Source organism: Marmota marmota, unplaced genomic scaffold (assembly GCF_001458135.2).
Source record: "Marmota marmota marmota unplaced genomic scaffold, marMar, whole genome shotgun sequence".
In the NCBI taxonomy this organism is placed as follows: domain Eukaryota; kingdom Metazoa; phylum Chordata; class Mammalia; order Rodentia; family Sciuridae; genus Marmota; species Marmota marmota.
Genome location: NW_025999977.1, coordinates 11,550,831 through 11,575,664, shown reverse-complemented (window position 1 = coordinate 11,575,664; position 24,834 = coordinate 11,550,831). Strand labels below are relative to the sequence as shown.

The window sequence follows — 24,834 nt, the reverse complement described above, 5'->3', positions numbered from 1 at the left end:
ATTACTGTTCTTAGTATTTCTTCATTTAAAAAATATATTAGGAATTCATCTTACTGTGGGACTTTTTAAAATATTATTTTATACTATGATTTTTAAATTTTAGGACTCCAGATGCAAAATGCCACTTACAAGTTTTATTTTTTTGACTTAAGTTTTCATGCTCCTATTGTTCAGTAAGCTTCAGAAATAATATTTTATCAGAAGGCTTCAGTAAGTCATGAGAAGTAACCTGAAGAACCTGTCTCCCAATAAATTTATTTAACTTTGGGACCATGTAAATCAAGCATAATCTGTGATTTATCATCAGATGTTTGCACCCCTCCCCGTTCCCCATTTGATTTAAGAAATCTGAACATACACGTATACCGTATCCACCATTAATTCTGTCTGTCAGATGCAAAACCTAATTACACTAAGAGCATCATATACTGAGAAATTAAAATGAATATTGTATATAAAACCTACACAGCTGCACTCCAGAGCTCCTAATAAAAGAGCAATAGGGACACACGGAAGTTTTATGGCCATTTAATATGGTGGAACAGAAGTCAGCATGTCTAAAACCGGCATGGCACCAGGGAGTATTTCTATCTGTCTCAAACAGCATTTTGGATTCCATTTTGGAGTAACCTAATCTAAAACACACACATCTTTTTTCAGTTCACTGACAAACACCAAGTTCTCCAAGGTACTCTGCCCCCATCCCATCTTAGCTCCTGTGCAATGTTCTCCAAAATCCTCTTAGTGGACTCTGATTCACACCCAAACTGGCTTTAAAAAAAACAAAAAACCTAGTTTCTCTATACTTTAAAAAGATAAAACTCTTCTTGCCTTAGATGAAAGGCATTACATGAAAAGACCACCTCAACTGGTACTAGGGCAAAGAACTGAGCAACAGAAAAAAAAAAAAATGCTACCACAAGAAGACGACAGAACAGCTTTTGTTTTGGTTTTTACAAAAATAAGAACAATGTCGGATCCATTCATCTACACTGGGAACAGGGACACAGTATCACAGAGGCATGTGTTGTAATAAAGCAAATTGATGCTGCGACATGCAGTATTTGTAAAACCGACAACACAGATTGGTAAGAAGAGATTTTAAAAAAATAGGCCTAACTTGCTTTTCAAAGGCATTGCATAAATCTGTTGGTTGGTCGAAAGATAACTGAAGGGTATTCCCACTCTTACTTGCTGCCAGCCAGGTAGACCCTAGGAAAACATGGAAACGATCTGTCGCACGTAAGGTCTGTGGGGTCTCAGAACCACAAAGCAAGCCACCCTCATCTCTAGAAAGCAGGGTCTGATTCCAGAATGTTGGCTCTGTCTGGCTACCCCTGGTCGCTACTTTCTGCTCATTTTTCTCCTCCCTCCTTTTTTGGTTTGTTTGCTTGTTTGTTTAGTTGATGCCTTTGTCTCTGGATTTTTAGGTCTGAGGGCTGGGGTCGTTCTTGTTATGAGGAATGACTATTAGGTAGAAACTAAAGAGCTGATTTCTTTTTAAAAAACCTTTTTTACATCACATTCTAAGATAGGACAATGATGGGAGAATAGAAAAGAACTTTTAGACAACAAGAACAGCAAAAAATCCAAAGGAAATAAAAGTTGAAGATGCTATTACCAGCAAGTTTTTCACTTAATAAGCTGAATGGATTTCTGCTAAGAGATGGAACAAAAGTTTTTAACATCAGACTGAAAACACCTTCAGTTTCTTGAAAATTATTCTAAAATTGTAAAGCCTAATAACTATATCCATGGTTTGAAATGTCTATTTTAATATAGTAAGTAAGTTCCTTTAGGGTATAAGACACGCATCAAAATGCCCAGAGAAATAATCTTGAAAAAGACTGACTGGCCTTCTCTTAAAACCTGTTATTTTCTTGAAGTAATTTACAGAGTGTGTCAAATGAGGACACAAGAAGCTTACATTGTGTACTTTAATTTTTTTTTATTTTTTTCAATAAAGGGACAAAATGGGTGTATGAACAGGTTAATGCAGACAACTGCCAAAAAAACACAGACAGTGGTTTTTCCAATAGAACTTAACAAAGACCAGAAACAAATACAATAAAAAGCCAGGTTGTAATGACCTTTGGTCATCCAAATAAAAAAAAAATAAAAACAAAGAAAAATAAAAGATCAAATTAAGTGCCTCTGTTTTGAACAGGGCACATAAGCAATAATAAATAGTGACTCCCATAGTAAAAGATAAAATTTCAAGTTACGACAAACAGCTTTCATTACAGGAATAGAAAAGGCCAATAACAAAATATTCTGCATTGCCATTTACAAAAAAGTATTGACTAAAGCGGGCTTTCTCTTTAATATGCTTTGCATATGAAATTCTTTCCAATCTAAATATAAAGCACCATTTAGTTTTTGGCAATGAAAAAAACTGCAAAACATTGGTTTTTTTTTTTTCCTTTTTTTTTTCTTTCTTTCTTTTACTGCATATGAAGGTAAGATGCTGGAATGTAGGGTGATAGAAGGAAAGGGACAAAAAGCACACTACATAACAAACCAACGTTATTAGCTTGCAGTACTGCATACAGTATGGCAGCAGGAAAAAGGAACAAAAAGGATATGTACAACCCCTATGACAGCCATCTGTGTGACATTCTAGCAGGCTCCCCCAAACCGCCATTATATGGCTTCTCATCTGTACAATGTCACACTTTTTTTGTTTCTCTTTTTTTTTTTTTGAAGCATACAAATAATTTGTACTATATTATCCTGCCAAATTAAAAAAATATACTGTGGCAGCCTGTCTTTTTTTTTTCCACTACCAAAAAAGGTACATTGATACCTTTTAAGAGAACAAGCAACAGTTAAAAATACAAGCTTCAATATAAATACTATAGTGCCTAACACTAGATGAACATTTAATTCAAATACCATTCTAGAAATACAGAAAAAAGACCATAAATGTGTTTTAGCATAGGAATCAACATGAGTGTGCATTTTCCTATATTTAAGTACTATATAATCTTAAACCTTTCCCCAATGTATGTTTTTTTTTTTTTACAACCTGAAGAGCGGTGTGTAATCCAAGGCATAGAATTTCCACTACCATTTTTAAATGGATAACAAGTCTTGTAACACCACCAAGACAATGGAACCCTAAAATGCAGTTCCCCCCTAAACATAATGAAGTGTTTTTTTAAAAAATTTTTTTCTTAACATTTATATTTAAAAAAGTTTTGTACAAAAAAATCCTTGCACTGTAGAAGCGAAAGCAATCATTCATTTCTATGTTAAGTGTATTCTGTTTCCATTCACAGCGCTCGAAATGTTGCGTCCAAGTAAGTAAGCTCATTAGTCAAGTAAATGGCTGGCAAAGTTTTTTAGTTTTTTTTCTTTTTTTTTAAATGCTCATCAATGAGATTGTGTTCAATTTTTTTTCAGCATTCTTGCAACTTTTCCCTTAAGTATAGACCTGTAAACTGGGAAAATTGTACAGTGCACTTAATTGTCCTATCTGAGATTTATTTTATACTCAACCTCTGTATCTCTGATTAGAGAAAAGATACAGGTATCACAGGCAGAGTCAAGTGCTATTTGAACACCAACTGGGGCAGATGCTAGCTTAATAAAAAAGAAAAACTTAAAAAAATAAAAAAATAAAAACAATGAATCCTCTTCCATGTTAACACAAATAGCACACAGTGTATGGAAAAGAAATGAAGTACAACTTTTAGGGAGCACAGACATATATACTGCTACTCTTAAAATTCTTTCTCTTCTTTTTTTTAAGAATGTCACATTTTAACGCAAGTCTTTAAGAATTCATAGTTAATCATCATTGTATCAATATTAGCTTATATACCTGTTCTAGTTTAAAATGGCAAATAGTACCATGTTGTGCTAATAAATCACTTCTTTTTTTTCCTCTGTTCCCCTCTGTCAAACCTCATTGTCAGCCTCTTCTTTTTTTAACATAGTATACTAGGTTTTAAGTTTATCATGTGATTGTCCATTTGACAACCAAGTGGATCTGGATCTATTTCTTTTAGTGCCAGAATTTTTAAAAGATATTATTTCAAACAAGTATCTTCACAAAATGAACTCCTTACTAATGTATTTAATCACGTTCCGGGGCTTTTGCATGTTACACATTCAATTTAATCATTGTTTAAAAAAAATAAAACTTTGGGCAAAGCAGCCCGTTTCTTTTAAGCTCTCACCAGGAGCAAAGTAGCTTTTATACTGGTATAATCAGTTTTTGTTCACAAAAGTTAAACTAAAGGGAAAATGATGATTAACTAGGACATAATGGGTTATATTTTTAGGTAGCCATTGTTGTGAGAAATATGCTAGGTCCTAGGGTTCATTACCTCACCCAACACTGAATTAAGCTACAAGTTTATAACAAGTAAAAAGAACCATCAATGTGGTTTTAATAGATCCAAGGCACTCATATTTTAAAACCAAATGATAGAATAAACTTGTTCTGTTTTCTGTTAATTTGTCAATTCAAGGCCTTTCTTTCTCTTTCCTCTCCAATTGATTCATTTAACCCTTTAGAGACAGACATTTAGCTGATAGGTTTTTTTTTTCAGTGCCATCTATTCTGTCTATAGAGGGTTAATCCAAAAGACTTTTTTTCCTTCTCACGTTATAAAATAAAACTGTACATGATATGTATTACAGAATGTATGCAGCATGGTCTTTCTCTCTCTCTCTCTCTCTCTCTCTCTTTTTCTCAGAACGGAACTGGAAACAGCAACATGTTTGCTCAGCAACGAATTAGGGACAATTTAAAATAGCCATAACATACCATACATGCTGTCTAAGTTTAAAAAAAAAAAACATACACAACATGTAAATTATTGCACAAGAGAAAGGCTCAAAGTTTGCGTAAAATGCAATAGTATTGCCCCATACAGATCATGCATTCAAACGGTGAGAACATAAAGAAAAAAAAAAAGAAAAAGAAAAAGGAAAAGAAAAAAAAACAGGTGTGCTGGTGACAAGCACTCTCATATTCTTAGCTTCCGTTACTTTTGTTTATTATTTGTTTGTTTGTTTAAATCACATGGGACTAGAAAAAAATCCTACAGGGAGTGGGGCTGGAGGACTATGGGGTAGGGGGGGATGGTGAAAAAAGGAGGTGTCGGGTGGGAGTGAGGGAGGAGTATTAATATACCTCTATTCAGTTTTTATATCATTATTCAACACTCGATCACTGTGCCATTTTTTCATGTGTTTCTCCAGGGTACTGTACACGCTAAAAGGCATCTTACAAATTTCACATTTGTAAACGTCCTTCCCCACCTGGCCATGCGTTTTCATGTGCCTGGTGAGCTTGCTACTCTGGGCACAGGCATAGTTGCACAGCTCGCATTTATAAGGCCTTTCGCCCGTGTGGCTTCTCCTGTGGACAGTGAGATTGCTACAGTTCTTGAAGACTTTCCCACAGTACTCACAAGTGTCGCTGCGTCTGCCCTCTTTTGAGCTGGGCCTGCCCGGGCCCGGACCACTAATATGGGGCGTGCTCCCTCCACTTCCCGTGCCGCTGCGCCCCGAGATCCCTCCGTCCAGCTCCCCGGGGGGCGTGGAGAAGCGCAAGCTCCCGTTCTCCGAGGAGTGCTCCGATGAGGAGGCAAAAGGCGATTGTCTGGAGTCTCCGAAGCTAAGGAAGGGATCTTTGAGCTGCCTGGAGGCCGCGTAGCCGGCGAGCCACTGCGAGTACACGTTCTCTGTGTTGGGCATCGCGGCGGGGGGCAGGTCGAACTCCTTCTCGAGCTTGATGCGCTTGGAGAAGGGGCTCAGCGAGCTGGGGCTGCCCAGCAGCAGCTTTTTGGACAGGCCCCCCGAGGCCGACTCGCCCGGGGAGCAGCCACGGCCGTTAACAGTGCCATCGTCTATGCGGTCCGACTCGCCGGCCACCGAGTCTTCGTCGCAAGTGTCCCTGTGGCCCTCAGCCTCGGCCAGGTGGCCGCGCTTATGCTTCTCGCCCAGGACCTGGTGGAAGGCCTCGCTGAAGTGCTGCATGGAGCTGAGCACCATGCCCTGCATGACATCGGGCAGGGCGCGGCCCTCGTCGCCCACGCCCACCACCGCGCCCCGCGAGCTGTTCTCGTGGTGGCGCGCCGCCTCCAGGCTCAGCCCGAAGCCGTAGTCCACCCTCTCGCTCTCCGTCAGCTCCTCCTCCTCCTCTTCCTCCTCTTCCTCTTCTTCCTCATCGTCCTCCTCTTCCTCCTCGTCCCCATTCTCTGGGATCAGGTTGGGGTCATTCTCACTCTTGAACTTGGCCACCACGGACTTGAGCGCGCTGCTGGCGCTGCCCACCAGGTCGCTGGTGCCGGGTTCCGGGGAGCTGGCGGTAGAGAGGCCGTCGTCAGACTTGACCGTCATTGGGGATGACTTGTGCATGTGCGTCTTCATGTGGCGCTTCAGCTTGCTGGCCTGTGTGCAGGCATGGTCGCACAGGTTGCATTTGTAGGGCTTCTCGCCCGTGTGGCTGCGCCGGTGCACCACCAGGTTGCTCTGAAATTTGAACGTCTTGCCGCAGAACTCGCATGACTTGGACTTGACCGGGGGCTGGGAGGGAGGAGGGGCGGATTGCAGAGGAGGGAGGGGGGGCGTCGCCAGGAAGGGCGGCTTGCTACCTGGCTGGAATGGTTGCAGTAACCTTTGCATAGGGCTGGGCCGGCCTGGGGACAGCGGTGGGCTAGACGTGTTCCCTGCCAGCTCTCTAAGTCTCCTAGAGAAATCCATGGCGGGAGGCTCCATAGCCATTGGATTCAACCGCAGCACCCTGTCAAAGGCACTCGGGTGATGGGTGGCCAGGGCCATCTCTTCCGCCCCCAGGCGCTCTATGCGGTGGGGGTCCAAGTGATGTCTCGGTGGTGGACTAAACAGGGGGGGAGTGGGTGGAAAGCGCCCTTCGGCCAGGCCGGAAGCCTCTCTGGATACTGATCCTGGTATTCTTAGCAGGTTAAAGGGGTTATTGTCTGCAATATGAATCCCATGGAGAGGTGGCTGGGAAGGACATTCTGCACCTAGTCCTGAAGGGATACCAACCCGCGGGGTCAGGGGACTTCCGTGTTCGCTTTCTAAGTAGATTCTTAATCCATGAGTGTTCTGTGCGTGTTGCAAGAGAAACCATGCACTGGTGAATGGCTGTTTGCAAGTTGTACATGTGTAGCTGCTGGGCTCATCTTTACCTGCAAAATAATACAACAGCAACATCAATGTTTAATCACCGAGGCAGCATCAGCAATTGCTTACTCATGTTCCACCCTCAGTTTTCCCTGCCGGCCCCCCTACCCCAATGCCTAAGCCCTCACAGACCTACCCCTGTGCCTACACGGTGCCTGGCCCATCTGGTGGTTGATGCCCAATAAATATATATGAGTCAGTCTTCCTGTCATTAAACTCTGTTCTAAGAATTCTGTATCCACACCCCAAAGCAGAAAAATTCCAACCAATTCAAGCTTGAGAATGAGGGTCCCTGTATTCTAGGGATCTTGGCAAATGTCTTATGAACCTTCCAACCTCGTAAGCTGTGGTTGGGGGCAAACCATTTCATCTCTTTGTGCCTCTGTTTCCTCATCTGTTAAGAGGGACTCGGACAAGGTGACCTGAGGAAAGTTGTTTTGCTTCCCAAATCCTATGATCTTAGTCTATTCTCCTCTGAGTGGCAGGTGAATTTTCTAAATAGGCAATCATTCCATCTAGATGCCAAAAAGGAAGAAGAAGGTAAACTAACCATCTCTGTAGCCTTACTGAGGCTTAACTTGAAATATACTAATTGTTGACATTGTAAAAATGAGAAGGGACTCAAAAAATTCTTCCACAGAACAAAGACTAGCAACATTCTCCCATCCCAGCCTATGTGCCCATGGGTGAGTTCTAATCTGGATTCTATTCATAATCCCCCACAGGGGACACCCATTTTTTAATCTCAAGGAATGTCATGAAAATCTCAAAAGAAAAATTTAATTCAGATTTAACTGAAAGGCTGCACGAGATGCTTAGGAGTTGTCCCCCAGTGCAGCAAATGCAAGTCTGAAGAAGAGTTAGGAGGAGTGGCTGGTGCCAACTTCAGCAGACACAGCATCCTGGTTGAAGGAACAGTTAAGGCCGCCAACACCATGACAGGCAGCAGGCTGAGCAATGCTACACTAGCCTCCTCCTCATTATTTTGAGAGGCTAACAACGTGAACCAAATTATACAACATCCTGCGCCCTCGGCTGAGACTCGGCTCCAGTTGAGAAAGAAACAGAAAGATACAGTTCAGCTAGTCAACTCTTTGGCCAGTAGCCAAGCCGTCTGGAGAGGGGCCCTGCTTAAGTCACATTATTTCTCTCTTGCTGAAAAGAACCCAAGAGTGGTAAATGCCACTTTGGCAAAGAGGGGGCCAGCTTGACTTCACGAAATCATTCATTTTGGGAGATAGCTAAATTAAAATGTACATGTATGTGTTATATATATATATATATATATATATATATATACACACACACACACACACACACACATATATATATATACGCATACATATATGGAGTAACTAACCAACAGTTTACCAGTCAACTGTAGCCTTAAAAAGGGCACAAGTGATGGTGGCCTAAGGATAAGGATAAGAATAATGGATAATGTCCCAGGGATTCTGAAAAAAGACAGAGCTTAAAATATAACTGAGAAATAAACTTTCTCCCTCTTTTAAAAGAGGGGCTAGCAGAGTTCCTTCAGCCCACAGCTAGCATTTGTCAGTAACTTTTTTAAAAGGACAGAATTCACCAGGGAGCTAAAGAGTGGGAATGAGGAATTCATCAATTATATGATTCCTCCATTTAGCAAGTCAGAAAGAAAAGCTGGCAGGGTCTTCTTAGGAGCCCCAAACACTCATATTCCAAAACAAGCCAGCCTTGCTCAAGCACTTGTCTAAATAATGGACTCCTGCCCTGACCTTGTAATTTACTTTACAATGCATTTATAATCTCACTCAATATATCCCACTCCTGGGTAAATCTCTTTAACAAGATTAGATGGTAAGATACCAAAATTAGGTTTCAAACATTTGTCTAATGTGGAAGGGGGGGGGGAGAGGGAGGCAGAAAGATTTTGAAAGAAAACGCTGACATTAGTATCACATTATCTGCCTATTTTTGTTTGCCTCTTTTCTTCAAAGGGAAATAAAAAGCTTCATTGAGAGTATTTTCATAAATTTTTTGTTGTTGTTGAACAATGACTTGGGTCCCAAATAGACAGGGACAAAACTATCTGGTTCCAAGTACTGTGACCCTCTGTGGCCTTCTCCTTTGCCCCCCTAGGACTTTGGGTTATTATTATACATTTAGCCTGACAATCAGAATTGGGGACATAAAAAGGAAACTTGTCAGCTAAAGCCAGCCCTTCACACTTTCACCACTTCAAGATGCCTTAAAATCATATTTTACCCTTATAATCTTCTCCTGAAACCCAGGACTGGACCCATAATTAGTGATGCTGGTTTCGTATGTGCCATGATGTTGCCACTGATAAATGCCGAGAGCTGTGGCATACGGCACTACGTCAAGAAGCTCATTTGTATCCTCTCCAAGAGGCTTCAACAAGAAAAGTCCATTTTATTTTGCTGTCCTGTGCTTCTTAAAATTTTTTTCAGAGCCAGTTATGTGATTATGTTACAGTATGTTAACACTATGATGCTATCCCTCCCCCTTTCATACATCAGGTCAGAGAAAATGGCATTTTATCTCATAATGAGGATACAACATAGAGTTTTCACTATCGCATTTTAGTATTCCCATCAACTAGATATTCTAGATCATGAGGGCAGCTAGTGTAATCATAATGTCAATGAGAAGGGCTGTTACGATTGAGACTAAAGATTACACGGAAAGAGCTGCTTTGAAACTGGTAATTATTACCAGTCCACTAATAGCAAATGATGCATTACAATTTCACCATATAATCTGTATTTCACTCAGCTCATGCCGGTGCACCATATTATATTACAGTGCTCACAGATTCTAAATTCCTAAACTGCAGTCATCAATAAATGTGTTACTTGCCATAATTTGTGAAATTACTTTGTTCATAACATCTTTGATGGTTTAGAAAGACCAGAATTGATTTCCTGCGTGGCAAAATTAGGGCTACATTGATTTATTGACGTGTAAAATATAATAATATTCTTCATTTACTCTGATGAAAATCAACTTCTCGATTTGAGAGCCTCATTGGGCATTCACTGGGATTGTTTTGATTTGAAGCAATAAAGTGAGACCTGGCCCCCAAGCATAAGAACTCAAGGCATTGAAAGGGTTAAAGGCAGCTGTTAGCCCACCTCCTGGTTTTATTTTATTTTACGGGAAGGAATGACCCCCATTTCTAGTGGGTCACCAATACAAAAAAAGTCATGTGACTTAAGCCTCAAAATTTGGAAGAACGAGAAGGTCCGAAGTGGGACCTCTGGTTCTGTTATTTACTAGCTTGCGACTCTGGGACTGTCATTCAATTTCTCTGAGCCTTAGGACTCCTATCTGTAAAATGAGCATAGAAACAGTGCCTTTAAAGAACTGTTGTGAGGTTCAAATGACAGAACCATCTAAAAACCCTCTGTAAACCATCAGGTCCAACATGCAAGTGAGTTTTCATTCCTACCGGGTGTGATTAATCACTGAGGGTAATGACTAACTGCATTACATGTCCAGTACACTTGCAGAAGAAGGTCCCAGGGCAGGCCTACCCCAGGCTCTGGTTAGAGGGTCAGGCGGGGACAACTGTAAGTCACTCTTCCACTTTCACAACTGTGGGGGCCACAAAGCTGTGGGCTCTAAAAGCCAAGGGCAGCTGCTCAAAGCAGAATGGGGTGGGTATCAGCTTTGCCCTAGAACCCTCTGGAACCCCACAACCCATTTCCACATACCTTGTCTGCTCACTCCTAAACTGGTCCTGCCAGCCTGGGCATTGTCAAACTAAGGACCCTCCCTTTGTGGGTAGCGGGGAAAGGACAGGGATTCTATATCAGGCTCCCACTTTCCCACTCATCAGATCACACTCCCAATCCTCAGAAGACCAAGCTGAAGACAGAATAATAAACTGTTTCCCCAGCTAGCAGCCCTTGGCCTCTTAACTCCACCCTCCTCTCCATCTCCCCACTCCCTCGTTTCCCTTCCCTCGGAGGATGGCTTTGTTCCCACAGCCAAGTGCAGGCCCCAGGCACCCCCAGTAAAAGGAGTAGAGTTCTTCCCACCCAGCCAACATGTAGGGACTCGAAACCAGGAGTCCAACCCCTTAAACTCTCTGCAGTGTGTGACCTAACCCAGGCTAAGGCCCAGCTTGCAGGGAGGGCAGATGAGGTGCTGTTAACCCAGGCACCACCCAACCCTCAGGACCCAAGGGCTTCTGAAATTCCTATAATAACTCTTTGTTGCCTGGGATTACCTCGAGTTAACAAAAATAAACAACTGGCTTTGAATTTGGTCTCAGGGTGCATGCCCTGCCCTGCAGACACCATTCACAAGATGGGTATGTCTAATTTCCCTCCTGCAGGAAAAACAGTTTCCTTTCTAGCCTTTACAAATATATCTTACTCTCTGTTACTCCCTTTCTATGATCCTTCCTTTTTTCCTTCCCATAGCAGGTTATTAATTTTTTTTCATGTACTTGCAAAATAAAAATTAGATGTCACACTTCTTTATTTCCTTGAATCTGCTTTTTTGGGAGGTGAGGGGTGAAATAAATCCCTCCCCCCAACATTCTAACCATGCATAATTCACACCACGTTTCTACATAAGATAGGCAAACTGTATTACCTTATAAAATAACGTTCAAAAAACATTTTCATAAATGAACACTAAATTTCAAAGGTCCCCACCATAAAAGTTAACTTAAACAAGTAAATTGGGCAATGGTGGTAGTGGTGATGGTGGTAGTGGAATCTACATTTTAACTACAGTGCTTGCATTTTCTTCTAAAACTAGAAGAAAAATAAGCAGAAATTATGTGTATGCATATATGTGCACATATATAAAATACTATATATATATATATATATATATATATCATGTTCAAATACACAAGTAAATGCATAAATAACATGAGTTAGAATAACTCAGAAGTAACTCTAAACTGATGCCTTGTGATTCTGGCCTCTGCTAAAGGGTATGCCATGGAATAAATTCAAAGTCCTCCATGAGGCCATGGGAATGAATGTTTAGCAATAAAATGGGCCCTGAACTCATGAGGTATCTAGCCACCAGCCATGGCGCCAGGAAAAACCCTAGGGAAAAGACTCTCAGAGACGAGAGGAGTGGGGGTATGGGTGCCAAGTGAGTAATGGAATAATATGTATGTGGGTGCCAATCTGTTTTAGATGTAACTCTGGTACTTAAAAAAGTAAAGGTGTAATTTCTAGAAACTCTCATCTCTATACACATAGACATTTATATAAGAAATAATGCTCAACTTACAAATACCCTGCGGGGCATATTCTGCACTCATCCCAGGCGTGGGGATTAGAGCTCCATGTGCAGAACGAGGGGAGGACAGGCCCCTCCAGTGCAGAAGTTTATCTGTGAAAGAAACCCAAAATCAAGCACTGCAGCCATAAACAATGTGCATCGTAAACCACAGGATATCACATTTCAATTCCATTAAAATAGATTAACATCATTACAACAGCCTTGCAGATAGTTAATAGGCCCAAGGCCTGAAACTAAAGGAAAGTGGTGAGTTGTTTCCCACCGTTTTTGTTTTGTTTTTTAATTTTGTACTTTTTGGACAAAAGGGAAAGGGTTTGTTTTAGGTATGGGGGTGGTTCTTAGGTTCAGTTGCTTGATTATTTGTTGTTATTTGTTTATTATTGCTATATAAATAGCAAGGAGAAAATTCATAATGTTACATATTTATGGCTGGAAAAAGGGAATTTATCTGCAAGGCTGGTTTACATGCATACATTGACTTGACTTTATAGATAAGCCCAAGCAAAAACCAAGATGCTGATAGGAAATGAGTGGGTTCATGAACCACTTTTATGGGATACTTTCACTCCACCTTCCCCATCCCACATCCCCCTCCCCATGCTATATTTACAATAGGACCTTCAGTGATGGGGAAGCCTCAGGCATTTCTGGACTTGGTTGGGCCACACTCTAAAATTCTATCAATGGGGTACCCTGTTGGCATGACTTCTCATCATGCAAAGCAGTGGAGAATGAAGATTAGACTTCTGGGACTAAAATAACTTTGGCTGGATCCCCACCTTGAAGGTGCTGGATCTTATCATTAAATGACAAGGAAAGAACCAGCATCCAATAATAGCAACATCCAGAAACTAGGGCCCACTTTCCCCATTCAATTGCATACCTGGTGGGAAAAAAAAGGTAATTTTTCACACTAATAAACATAAATCTAGCAGTCAACCAAGCATTCCTAATGCTGATGTTTGTAAGAAAGGAAATTTGGTTTATGCAACCTGGGAATTATCTGGTTTCTGTGGCAAGTGTCCAGGTTTTCCAAATCTACCTTCAGCTAACTAATGATGTAGATATCCACCTTGAGACAGAGTGGAAGATAGATGGAGTAAGAGACGCTCCTCTAGAGGTTTGGAGTTTGTGTTGACTAGGGAAGGCAGGAGAGAAGAAAAACAAACTTTGAATGTGAGCAAACAGAGTATGTTTTGTATTAGCTTAATAATAAGAACACTTAAAATTGTTTGGGGGTATACTCTGGGATAGCAGATCCCAAGAGTGAAATATGTTCTATTCTCTTTGTGTTGACCACATGGACAAATGCAGCCAGGGCAATTGGGACAAGGTTTCCTTTCATGGGGAACTTAATGTGTGGCTTGAGAAAGCTCTTACACAGATGGCATAAATCCATTGTCAGCAGGGTTCCAAAGGGAGGCCATCTAGGAGATGCCATCTAGCCTGAGACCATCTATGGAGACTTATCCTCCTCTCTAACCCAACACAAAATATAAACCACAAAATGAACCAACAAAAGTGGGAAGTCTGGACTTAGGAAAAACGTACGCCTAAACTTGCTTCCTTATGTTAAATGAATCAAGAGTTCACGATAAAATTTAGTCCTATCAATTTGCAAGAAAAACTTGAGATTCCATTTTTTTTCTTTTTTTGCACCTGTTCTTGCCTCAGCAAGTTTGTTGCAGAGACTAGAATCCTTTTCCTAGGAAACCCACACTACCTAGATATCTGTAACCCCAAGACAAAAGCCACAAGATCTTTGGACCCTCGAATGGGGAGAGAGTCTAATTTCAAATTCCCTGACACTTATTCCAGAAAAAAAAAAATGGGAGAATTGTTAGCCCATTCCCGGCTAGCCACTAGCACGTCTCTGGTTGGCTTGTCTCCTAACCCATTCCCACTAAATAAGCTGAGCCCAGAGCAGCAGCTCAGATCAAGGGGTTGAAGGGACATCTCATGAACTAGATTATCTGGCATCATGGTTTGTTTGGGGTTTTAGATTTAAAAAAATACCTTTATTTTATTTGTCTATTTATTTTAATGTGGTGCCAGGGATCGAACCCAGTGCCTCATGCATATTAGGCAAGCACTCTACCACTGAAGCACAACCCTGGCCCATAGGGGTTTTAGTTTTTGAATAGCAAAAAAAATATATTAGCAATTGCAAAGTCTGTGTTTCCATTTTATAGATGGGGGAACTGAGGCCTTGAGAAATTAAGTAACTTACTTGCCCATTGCATGGTCTTCAATGCCTAGAAACACCCACAAAGAGGGCTCTCCCGCACTGGGCAGCACTTAGCAAACTCATGGGGGCAGCACTTAACAGCCCACAGGTATGAGGAGAGGGGCTTTCAAAAGGTCCCAATGAGCTGACTTGGTTTTACAACTGGCAAATACTGTCTGCTCTGAGCCTCTACCTCTGTTCACCCTCTACCTCTGTTCCCCTGAGAACTAGCCAGCTGAAGAGATACAAAGCATTGCTACCAGCCTAACACACTATTCACTTTAGAATGCGGCATGCTGTCTTTGTGCCAGAGACTTGGCCTTGCATTTCTCTTCCTCCAGGAAGAGGGTCAAAGCAGAGCCAACTGGGAACCCAGCTGATTTTGCTGCTTCTTCCACTAAACACGTCCATAATATTCTCTTTGGTAAGGCGAATTGACATTCCCACAAGAACTGGAAATGCTCAATTGTTAATAGCTTCCCTAGGGTTTAACTTCTTGCCTATGATGCCTTCAATTATTTCATCACAGCTTAGGCAAAGTAAAGTATCACAATTAATGCTTCTGAGCATCAAACCCAACAAGCAGCTCTGCCTTCCCTCGTTGAGAGGGAGAAAGAGCTGTGCTGATGGAAGGCTGCTTCTCTTCCCACCCTCCCTTCCATTCTCCCCAGGCAGAGATGGGCTCCACTGCCAGCTGAGAAGGGGCGTGGTCTAGCTCTGCCCTCTATTTCTTTGTTGGCACACTCAGGGAATCGATTCTCAATGCACAGAGTAGACCCAGCATCAGCACCACCCAGAAGCATGTTGGAAACACGAATTCTTAGGCCTCACCTGTGACTTACTGGATCACAAACTGCAGGAGGGTGAGGAAGCAGCAATCTGTGTTAAACAAGCCCTCTAGGTGACTCTGATGAGAGCCGTCAAGGTTAATAAGTCACATCTTAGATAAGGAGAGGTAAGGATCTGGGAGCTTTGATGTTCCCTGGGCAGAGATTCATGGGCCATGAGGTTGTCCTCCCCCTTCCACCAGGACCCACCTCCTTTAGGACAGGAGGAATAAAAATCAGGGTATCCCTAAGGGTCTCTCCATGTGGAATTAAGAGGTTCCACTCTCTATCCCTGGGTCATTGTCGAGAACCAGGAATAGATCCAGTCTCTTCGTTAAGTAGTGCATCCTCTTAGCATAAGAAAATACCCAATGTAAGGTAGATGGCATCCTCACTACTGCATAAAAATTGAAATGTTTGGGCTGGGGCTATGGCTCAGTGGGAGAACACTTGCCTAGCATGTGTGAGGCCCTGGGTTTGATCCCCAGCATTGTTTTAAAAAAATCAAAGCTGAAATATTTGAACATGCTGCATGGACAGAGCAAGAACAGGAGTCCTGTCATCTTTCCAGACTCTAGACAAGCTACCTTCTTTGGAATCAGTCTCCTCCTGAGCTTTGGGTTCCCCTGATAGAAGGTGTGTCAGCCTGTTCTGTTTCATAAAGGTCTCTCTAGACCCATTCCACTTGGGTCTCAGAAATGCCTTTTGCATTATTAAATTGCAAAGTTCCCTCCTGGCTGAATAAAATGTAATGAAGCTTATTTGTATTTCATTAAAAATCTGCAACAAATCAGGTATGGTTTTGATTTCACGTTACACATTGGTCACTTTACATTTCTAACCTAATTTGGGTACCAACTTTTGACATAGTGGGATATCCCAGGAATTTAAGGTCATTAAATCAAGTTTTGGGGTTCCACCAGAATATCTTAGAGATTCCTCGACTATAACTTGCTGTTTGTTTCTGCAACTAATCATTGGGTGTGTAATATAACCACTTTAATGACTAATAATCGACAAGTAGTATTCTGATCTCCAAGTATGCAAAGCAGCTAAGATCAAAGCATCATTTCCAGCGCACTTAACGACTGCTTCAGGAGCCCAACTTCTATCAGGTATGAAAGGCCAGATCTAGGGACTAGGGATGTGGTTCAGAGGTAGAATGCTTCCCTAGCATGTGTGAGGCCCTGGTTTAATCCCCAGCACTACAACAAGGGAGAGGAATATCATTCAATCCCAAGCCTCTCCACAAGAATACCCAGACATATGTTCTTCATTGAAATGTGTGTGTATATATTTATTTTCTTAAACATGCGTTTTTAGATATATGTGTCCTCAAGTGGAAAAAAAATATATCTTGCAAACTCTCTTTCACCTTAGGTCCTTGAGAGGAGAATGAAAGACAACCCATCAAGACCAGAAAGGATCTCTATATTGGGGACAAGCCAAAATAAAGGACTTGTACGTCCCTTTCAGCTCCAGGATTCTCAAGTCCCCCCATCCTCCCAATAGCCACCTTCTAGGCCACACTTTAAGTGCACACTACATGCTTGTAAAGTTCTCTGAAAAAATCAGTTCCAGTTCTCAAACCAATTGCTGGATTCCAGCCACAAAAACAACAGACAAGTGTAGCTTGTCTGGGCTAGAAGTTGCTTTATCTAACAGGAGAGTAAATCCCCTGAAATGTCCTTTCTGGTCAGCTGCTTCTACCTCTTGACCCTGCAGACTACCTTGACTACCAGCTCTTCTCTGAGGTCCTCTGACCAAGAGTATTCTAGAGTAAACACTGGCCATGCCTGTGTCTGGAGTTGTGTCAGTCTGGATGGAAAATGTGCCAGCTTTATCACTGCTAACAGAATTCCTAATTAACCTTCTGATAGTGTCAAAATCACAGTCCCTTTTGTTCTAGAAATGAGCATTTACATGATCATTTTTTTTCCTTCATAGCATCTCTCTCTCTCTCTCTCTCTACTGGCTACTGTTTCCCCACATCAAAATGCTTTTTAAAAAGTATATTCTACAAAGGAGAAAGCAAGCAAAGATTTTAGATGCCATACCAAAGAATTTCTTTGCTAAAACTTGTTCATGGTCTTTATATGACTTGATAGTTTACCAGCAACTTCAAATACATCCATCACTCATTTAAGTTCTTTTTTTTTTCCTGATTATATCCTCTCAGAGTCTTGATTATTCAAAAAACAGATTACTAATTTCACCTTTAAGAGTGCTCATCCTGAGTCCTCTCTCAATTGGGGGGGAAGAAAAAAATGGCATCTTTCATGCCCCCTTTATCTATAATAATGAAAAAAGAGGGAGAGAGAGATACAAGGCACCAATCTGTCAGGCCTAAACAAAATTTTCTGCAATCTGTGTCTTTAACATAAGCAAAGCATATAATTCTAAAAAAGAAAAAAAAAAGAGCTTGCTTTTCTGAAGAATAACTAAACCGAAGACATTGTGTTCCATCTTTGTGTTGAAATGCAGATTTCCCACTAAAAGGCAAATCCTTCATTTCAAAAGGTTGAATAGGATGGTACTTAAAAAAAGAATTCCAGCTGGTTAAATTTAGGGTGTTGAAAAAAGTTCACTCCAATAATATTCTTTGGCTCTGGGCCCAAAGTATTTTCACTTGATCGTGAATTAGATAAATTTTTATTACGCTTTAGGCTTTTGCCTTAGAAAGGAGGGACTTATCTAGGAGACTGGAAGGGCAGCTGCATAAAAAGACAAATTGTCTTAGGACAATTTTTTTTTGTTTGTTTAACCATGTACCTTACTATGCAAAATGTGTGTTCCCAGGATAAATCCCATTCATTCATTCTTTCATGCATTCATTCAACAAATATTTACGGAGTGCCTACAATGCCCAAAGCAATGGGCCAGCCTCTGTGGGTAGCACAAAGAAAACTCAGAAGCAGACTTCCCCACAGGAACCTACATCTAGCAGAGAAGATAAGGCCTGCACAGAAATTGCCCTACTGCAGTGTAGAAAGTGTGTCATAAGAAAGGCACAGGAAAACTGCTATGGAAATTCAAAGAGAAATTACAGAGGGTCCCCAGTGTCCATAGGGGATGGGTTCTAGCATATCCCAATATGCATATTCTCAAGTCCCTCACATGAAATGACACATTACATATGCCATGCAGTCCTCCACTTCACTTAAGTAATCTCTGCATGACTTATATTATCCAAAACAATGCAAATGCTAAGTAAATAGATGTATAGTCCAGGGAATAATGTCAAGAAAATATCTGTACATGTTCAGTATAGATGCCATTTTATTTTTTTCAAATATTTGCAATCTGAGGTTGACTGAGTCCTTGAATGCAGAACCCACTGGATACAGAGGACTGACCACATGTACTTCCCTTTGGAAGGGAGGGTATAGGCTTTAGGAGAGAATAACTTAAGAACTAGACCTAGAGAGCCAAGAGAAGAACTTTCTGGACAAAAAGAAAAAGTAGGCATCAGTGCCCAGAGAGAAGCAAAACCCAAGATGTATAGGGGCTCAACAGGCAGTTACATTCAAATCAAAAAATTGCACACTCATTCATCCAGTTGACAGAAGAGGCTAAATTATCTAAATAAATCCTCTGAGGACTTTTGTGGAGTCTTTAGCTTTTGCAAGATCATATTTTCAAACACCACATTTTCTTAAAATAAGGGACACATGCTTGTGGATTATTGGAAAACTCTAGGAAAGTGCATCTGTCCTGTTTCATTTCACCCCCCACCTCGAATTTGCCTTCCCTGATGGATTGTGGGTGGTCTGCAGAATCCACTGTTTTATTCCTCTGAGTCAGACAAACATGTGTTGATAGCCATGTTCTTCTTTTCAATACTGCCTCCCTGGCTTAAATAATCTATTTCAGATGTGTCATTGCCAGTTTAAGATGGGCTCATACTTGCTGAAACATTTTCAACAAATGACTGCAAGAAATGTTGAGATTTTCCTACACAGCTTTGTCTCTTCCATCATCAACTTGACCTTCCCTCCAAATTTCTCCTCATTCTGCTCTTCAAAGCCACCGGGAGGATGTGGGGGACACTTACCCCAGCTCTGAGCCCTTATCTGAGGATTCTGTGTGCACACACAAGCACTTTCCTCTATTAGAGGTATTTTTCAGGCTGTTTGGAGAAACTTGGGGACTAGTTTTAAAGATGCCTTTGCCCAAATGCCTTGAGTCTCACTACTGCCCCTCCCCAGATTCTTTTATTGCTGAAACAAAGCCAAAAATCTTGGTGTTTCCATTCTAACTGCCACCCCCTGGCCACTTCTCAATTTGAGTAAATTCTATCCACATTAAGGCCTAAGTCTTCTCTTTTTCTTTTCTTTTCTTCTTTGTGGGGAAGGGTCATCAAAGCTGGATCCGATGGTGATGCCTGCCTCACTTCCCAGGCCTCTCTGAGCCTCAAAGGGCCATGAACCTCACCAAGGATGGGCCTATTCCCTGGGGACCTTGTGGGGATTAGAAAGGACCTATAAGAGAGCAGGGCTGGGCCTGAGCCTAGACCCTGTGCTAATTCCTAGATTGGGATGTGAGCCTGATGGTGAATTTCAATCTGCAGGGGCCCAGGCTTGCAAAATTCACCTGACTTAGCTTCAAGGAGGAAGCCTAGGTAAAGTGCTGAACCAATTAGAATGAAGGTCAGAGAACCAGGAAGAAACTTCCCACACACCCAGGCTAAATGTCAAGGGAAAAGGTCTCTGCAGCCCGTGCCAGAAGGCCAGTGGCAAAACTCGGCCTTGCGCCAGAGCCCGGTACCTACGCCAGAGCCCAGTACCTACTGTTCATGAGAGCATACCCAGGACTCTAAGAAATATAAGTCCTCTTCACAGCCATCTCCAACCAGGGCAGCAAAGCCCCAGCACCCTGTGGTCCCAGCCCTGGACTAGCGTAGAGGGTTCCTGGAAAGTCCTGCATAAAATGAATTTCTGTAAACTGAATCACATTTGCTAACCGACAGAACTTCAGAGAGGTTTCGTCACCCTCCCAAGCTCATAGAAAATTGGCAGGGCTTCTAACATTTTACCTTTTAAGTGCGTTCTCCACACCCCCCTCCAACATCCTCTCTGTCAAGTAGTTAATGATCTGTAAACAAACACTTTAAATTCAGTGGGGGAGCTAACTATTAAAGGAACCCTGTGGTGAAACCTTTTGAAAAGTTAACAATCTTTCTGTAATGTGAAAAATCACCCTCTAATTTATCAGTTTCCATTGATGAGGTTTTGGTGTGTATTGGGCCTTCTGAAAGTGGGGCGCGCTTGCAATCAATGCCTCTGAGGTGAGAAGCTGCTCGCGACACTTTGCTTTTTCCCAGACTGTCCAGCGTCACACAGATGTGTTCACAGACACCCTGGTCCCGAAATGAAGAAGAAAATGGAAAAATCACAATCTCAGACACCTAGAAAACCTTGAAAACCACACAGGAGTGACGACAGCCCCTAGCCCCACCCACTTAAGCATTAGATGCCTGAGGATAGAAGATGGAGCCAATGAGAATGACCATTTGCTTAGCAAACTTTTATTTCTGATAACAGCTGCCAGGGCAAAGGCCTTGTCTATCAAAGCCAACAGAACACACAACTCCCAAATTACTCTGAAGAGTCACCCCTCGCCTTTTTTTGTTATCTGTGTCAACTCAGAAAAAAGGTCATTTATGCCTCTATATCACCATTTTTTAAATTTTCTTTTAGTTGTAGATGGACACAAATACCTTTATTTAGTTTATTTATTTACTTATTTTTAATGTGGTGGTGGGATAGAACCCAGTGCCTCACACATGCTCAGCAAGCACTCTAGCACTGAGTCACAACCCCAGCCCTCTATATCACCACTTTAAAAAAAAAAAAATTATTTATTTGGTACCAGGAATTGAACTCAGGGGCACTCAACCACTGAGCCACATCCCCAGCCCTTTTCTGTATTTTATTTAGAGACAGAGTCTTACTGAGTTGCTTAGCGCCTTGCAGTTGCTGAGTCTGGCTTTGAACTCTCAATTCTCTTGTCTTAGCCTCCCAAGCCACTGGGATTTCAGAGGAGCGCCACCACACCAGCTGTATATCACCACTTTGATCAGTCAACTAAAAATATGAGAAGAAGATACAGAAAACCAAACATGATGCTTACACAAAGACCACTGAGGTTTTGTTCTTGGCCCAATGGAGGCAGAGAGAAACAGAAAAGGGCAGATACACACAGTTGATGTAAGAAGGCCCAAGCAAGATGGCAGCCCAGCTAGCTGGGGAGCTTTCTGTCATATCTTCCTTGACTGATCTGTGCAACTCTTCAATGAAGAAGGGGGCCAGAAGAATGAGCAGTCCTGCCCAGGAAGACCCTGGCAGGACTCTTCCACTACTAACAGAGCCAGAGACTCCTGCCTCCCGGCCTTCTTAGGGAAGAATGTGCTGACCTTCCCCAAGAAGGAAATGGAAACTCTTAGAAGTATCCTGCTGTAAGCAGTGAGGGCACGATTGGGCCTTAGAACCTCGCCCCCTACGTGGGGACCACTACTCCTCACCACTCACCTCAGGAGCCCCCAAAGTGGGCCACTGGAGAATGTGTCATCACAGCCACTTAAGGGCAACTGTTTGCATTTCAGGGACTATAAAGTGGTCTGCATACTTCAAGGAAGGTGGGGAAGACCCCCAGTATGGAGCTATGACTCTGTGACATTCTTGGCTAAGAGAAACCGAACTGACCATTCTCCAGAATTAAAACCTATTATGTCCTGTGGCTAACACAGAACAGCTTGGAAATTATGAGAACTAATTTAAGGTTTCAAAGCTAAAAAAAAAAAAAATGGTCTAGCAGGTCAGGCTCTGACATTTCTTCAGGAACAAAACTAGGCTGCCCTCTCGCCTGAGGTGAGGCTGAATCAAGGAGGGTTCCGGTGCTGGGAGGACAGGCCTTGTCCCATGACAGCGAGTCCTTCTTTCAGAAACAGGCCTTTGCCCGGGGCAGGCAGCAACTGCTACCGGTCTCCTCAGTCCCTCAGCACCTTCCCGCCTCCCAGGCACAGAGCAGCCCTAATCTCTCTGACAGCATCCCACAGAACAAAAGACAGGCTTGTTTTCTTGGCTTCATGGTTATTTTCCTGGCTTTTTTATCCAGTTCCTAATCCTTCATTTATACCCCCAACCAATCCAGAAAGAGTCCCCTGAACAGAAAGGAGATGCCTGCAGGTAGAATCTGCAATCACTCAAGAGGCCCCAATCCATGGGGTGGGGTGCTGCTGGCTGCTCTGGGGGTTTATTAATTCTGCTGATGCAGCGGGAGTAACAGCCCAGGTTCCCAGATACCTCCAAGCTCCTCAAACCAAGGACACACCATTGTCAACACCTTTCTGTCCTTTGAGCCAACTGGGGACTCACGGATACCTAGCCTCTCTGGGCGAAGGGGCCATCGTCCACAGATATCAAGGCGGGGGCCAAAGGTACCCCACAGGATCATTTTTTATTCTCAATCTCTCTGAGGCTGCTTGGGAAACAGGTTCCGGAGGTCCAGCATTCCCTGCAATGCTCCAGTTCCCCGCGGTCCCAACCATAAGGCTGACCTGAGGCCACCAATGTCACGATCTCTCAGGTCTACTAGGAATGTGGAAGACTCAACTCTCCTGTAACAAGCCCCTCAGGCTGAAATCTTTTTGCTTCCACACCTCAATCTTCAACTGCCAGGTAAAAAGCCCCCTCTGTCACCGGCCCATAGATCTCCACTGCCATGGTGCTCAAACCCTGTCAGGCGGTGGGGAGTGTGGACAGCAGGGCTGACGTGGTTTCAAAGAGGCCGACCAGGCAAGAACCATCCTGTACTCCTGCCCCAGCTCTAACGCAATAAAATGTCTTTTATCAATGTAATTCAAGGCAAAGAGTCAAGGGTCTGTCACCATTTTAAAAAGGCTTATTACATGGCCACAAAAATTTGCCTCAGGCTCAAACCTGGCATGTAAGGTATCAGCGTGGGACAGGCTCTTTTGATTTGATTTTATTTTCTTACAAAATCTGAAAATGAAACACTTCTGTCCCTCCCTTCCACCAACCGTTTTTTGATTTATGGAGAGGAGGAAAGAAATCTGAAGTTGACAGGTTGAGACAACTCCACTCAGCTTTCTCACTCAAAAGCTGCTTTTGTTAAATCGTACTTTGCACTGATGGCCTGCGGCTCTTGGCTGACTCTGGCGGCTCCTTCAGCTTGGAGCAGGCTGTGGACTTCCCCGGGAAGAGGCCCCACTGAGATTATTGCTCCCTCTGCACCAAGGGTGGGGCTGTGGAGGGGAGCAAAGGTCAGGGGGCTGCAGACACAAAGCCAACAGGTTAGAAAACATAAGGGGCTGCACTGGGTTTGCCTGTCTTCTGACCCTGGCTCTCCTCTACATTTCTCTCGAATCCAGGACTCCAACTCACCAGCAGGAAACTATCATTGGTTCCCCAACTGAAGTTCAAGCCTTCTGAGAACCAAGACTACATCATCTACCTGTCCTGGCCAGGTATGCAGTGCTATGCAGTGAACTTTTCTTCCTGTTGGAGAGCTATTCTAAATGACCTGCTGGAAGGACCCAAACGTGGACCCAGCGGTGACCAAGGGGAAACCTTCCTTTCCTTCCTTAATTCGTGGATATCTCCCTAGTAAATGATTCACTAACCAAGAAGCCTTCGGGTCAGCCTTGAACCAGGAGATGATTATAGCCCCTTAAAAGTGGCTTCTGGCCCACTGGTTCACTGTACTATTTTGGCAATCTCTAATTGTTTATTTACTCAATGGTTGTTATGGACAATCAGGTTAATAATTCACTTTCCAAATGTCATGTAATTACACAGTTAGAAGAGCCACAATGGATGTCAAATTTCCTTAAGTTTTCTGATGAATTTGTCCCAAATTACTAGTCTGGGTCCCTTTCCTTTCCCCCTTATCAATTTTTCTAAGCATTCCTCTACGCTTTCCTCTATTCTCACTCCCTACCTCTACCCCTATCTTTCTGTCCCTAAAGAAAGAACAGTGTGAAGACCATCCATTCAAAAACTAAATAGTTTTGCTCTATTAAAGGGGCTTAAAATAAGGCCAGGAAGCTAGCTGTAGAAGTCACATTAAAGGTTTCCAGGCTGTGCTTAACTAACTGCCTCTCTGCCTCAGATGCAGGCAGGGCACCTGCAACAGCCCACACCTTGTCATCCAAGTTGCACCAGATTCTGGTGAAGCCCAGAAGTGACCATAAAAGAAAGAATGCAAAGCACTGGTGTGCTCCCAGAGGTCAGAGCTTCCCAGGCAACAACTGGCAAAGGGCCTGGAATAAGAAATCATGGCTGTGGACTTGAGGCCACCCAGGCCACAAGCGGGGGGGGG

At 42.7% G+C, this 24,834-nt stretch overlaps 1 protein-coding gene across 21 annotated transcripts in view; it reads right to left on the bottom strand.

Moving 5' to 3' along the window:
• Window positions 1-24,834, bottom strand: part of Bcl11a (BAF chromatin remodeling complex subunit BCL11A) — a 96,724-nt gene that overhangs the window by 3,155 nt on the left and 68,735 nt on the right. For 5 of the 21 annotated variants that reach the window (XM_048804284.1, XM_048804293.1, XM_048804287.1 and 2 more), the window contains 2 exons: window positions 12,427-12,528; window positions 1,932-7,169 (listed from right to left, as the gene is read on the bottom strand). In XM_048804284.1, the coding sequence (XP_048660241.1) occupies window positions 5,149-7,169; window positions 12,427-12,528 (2,123 nt within the window). In that variant the 3' untranslated portion in view covers window positions 1,932-5,148. Of the gene's footprint in view, window positions 1-1,931; window positions 7,170-12,426; window positions 12,529-24,834 lie in introns of those variants that run through there. The other 16 variants (XM_015479644.2, XM_048804298.1, XM_048804295.1 and 13 more) reach the window with 8 other exon arrangements.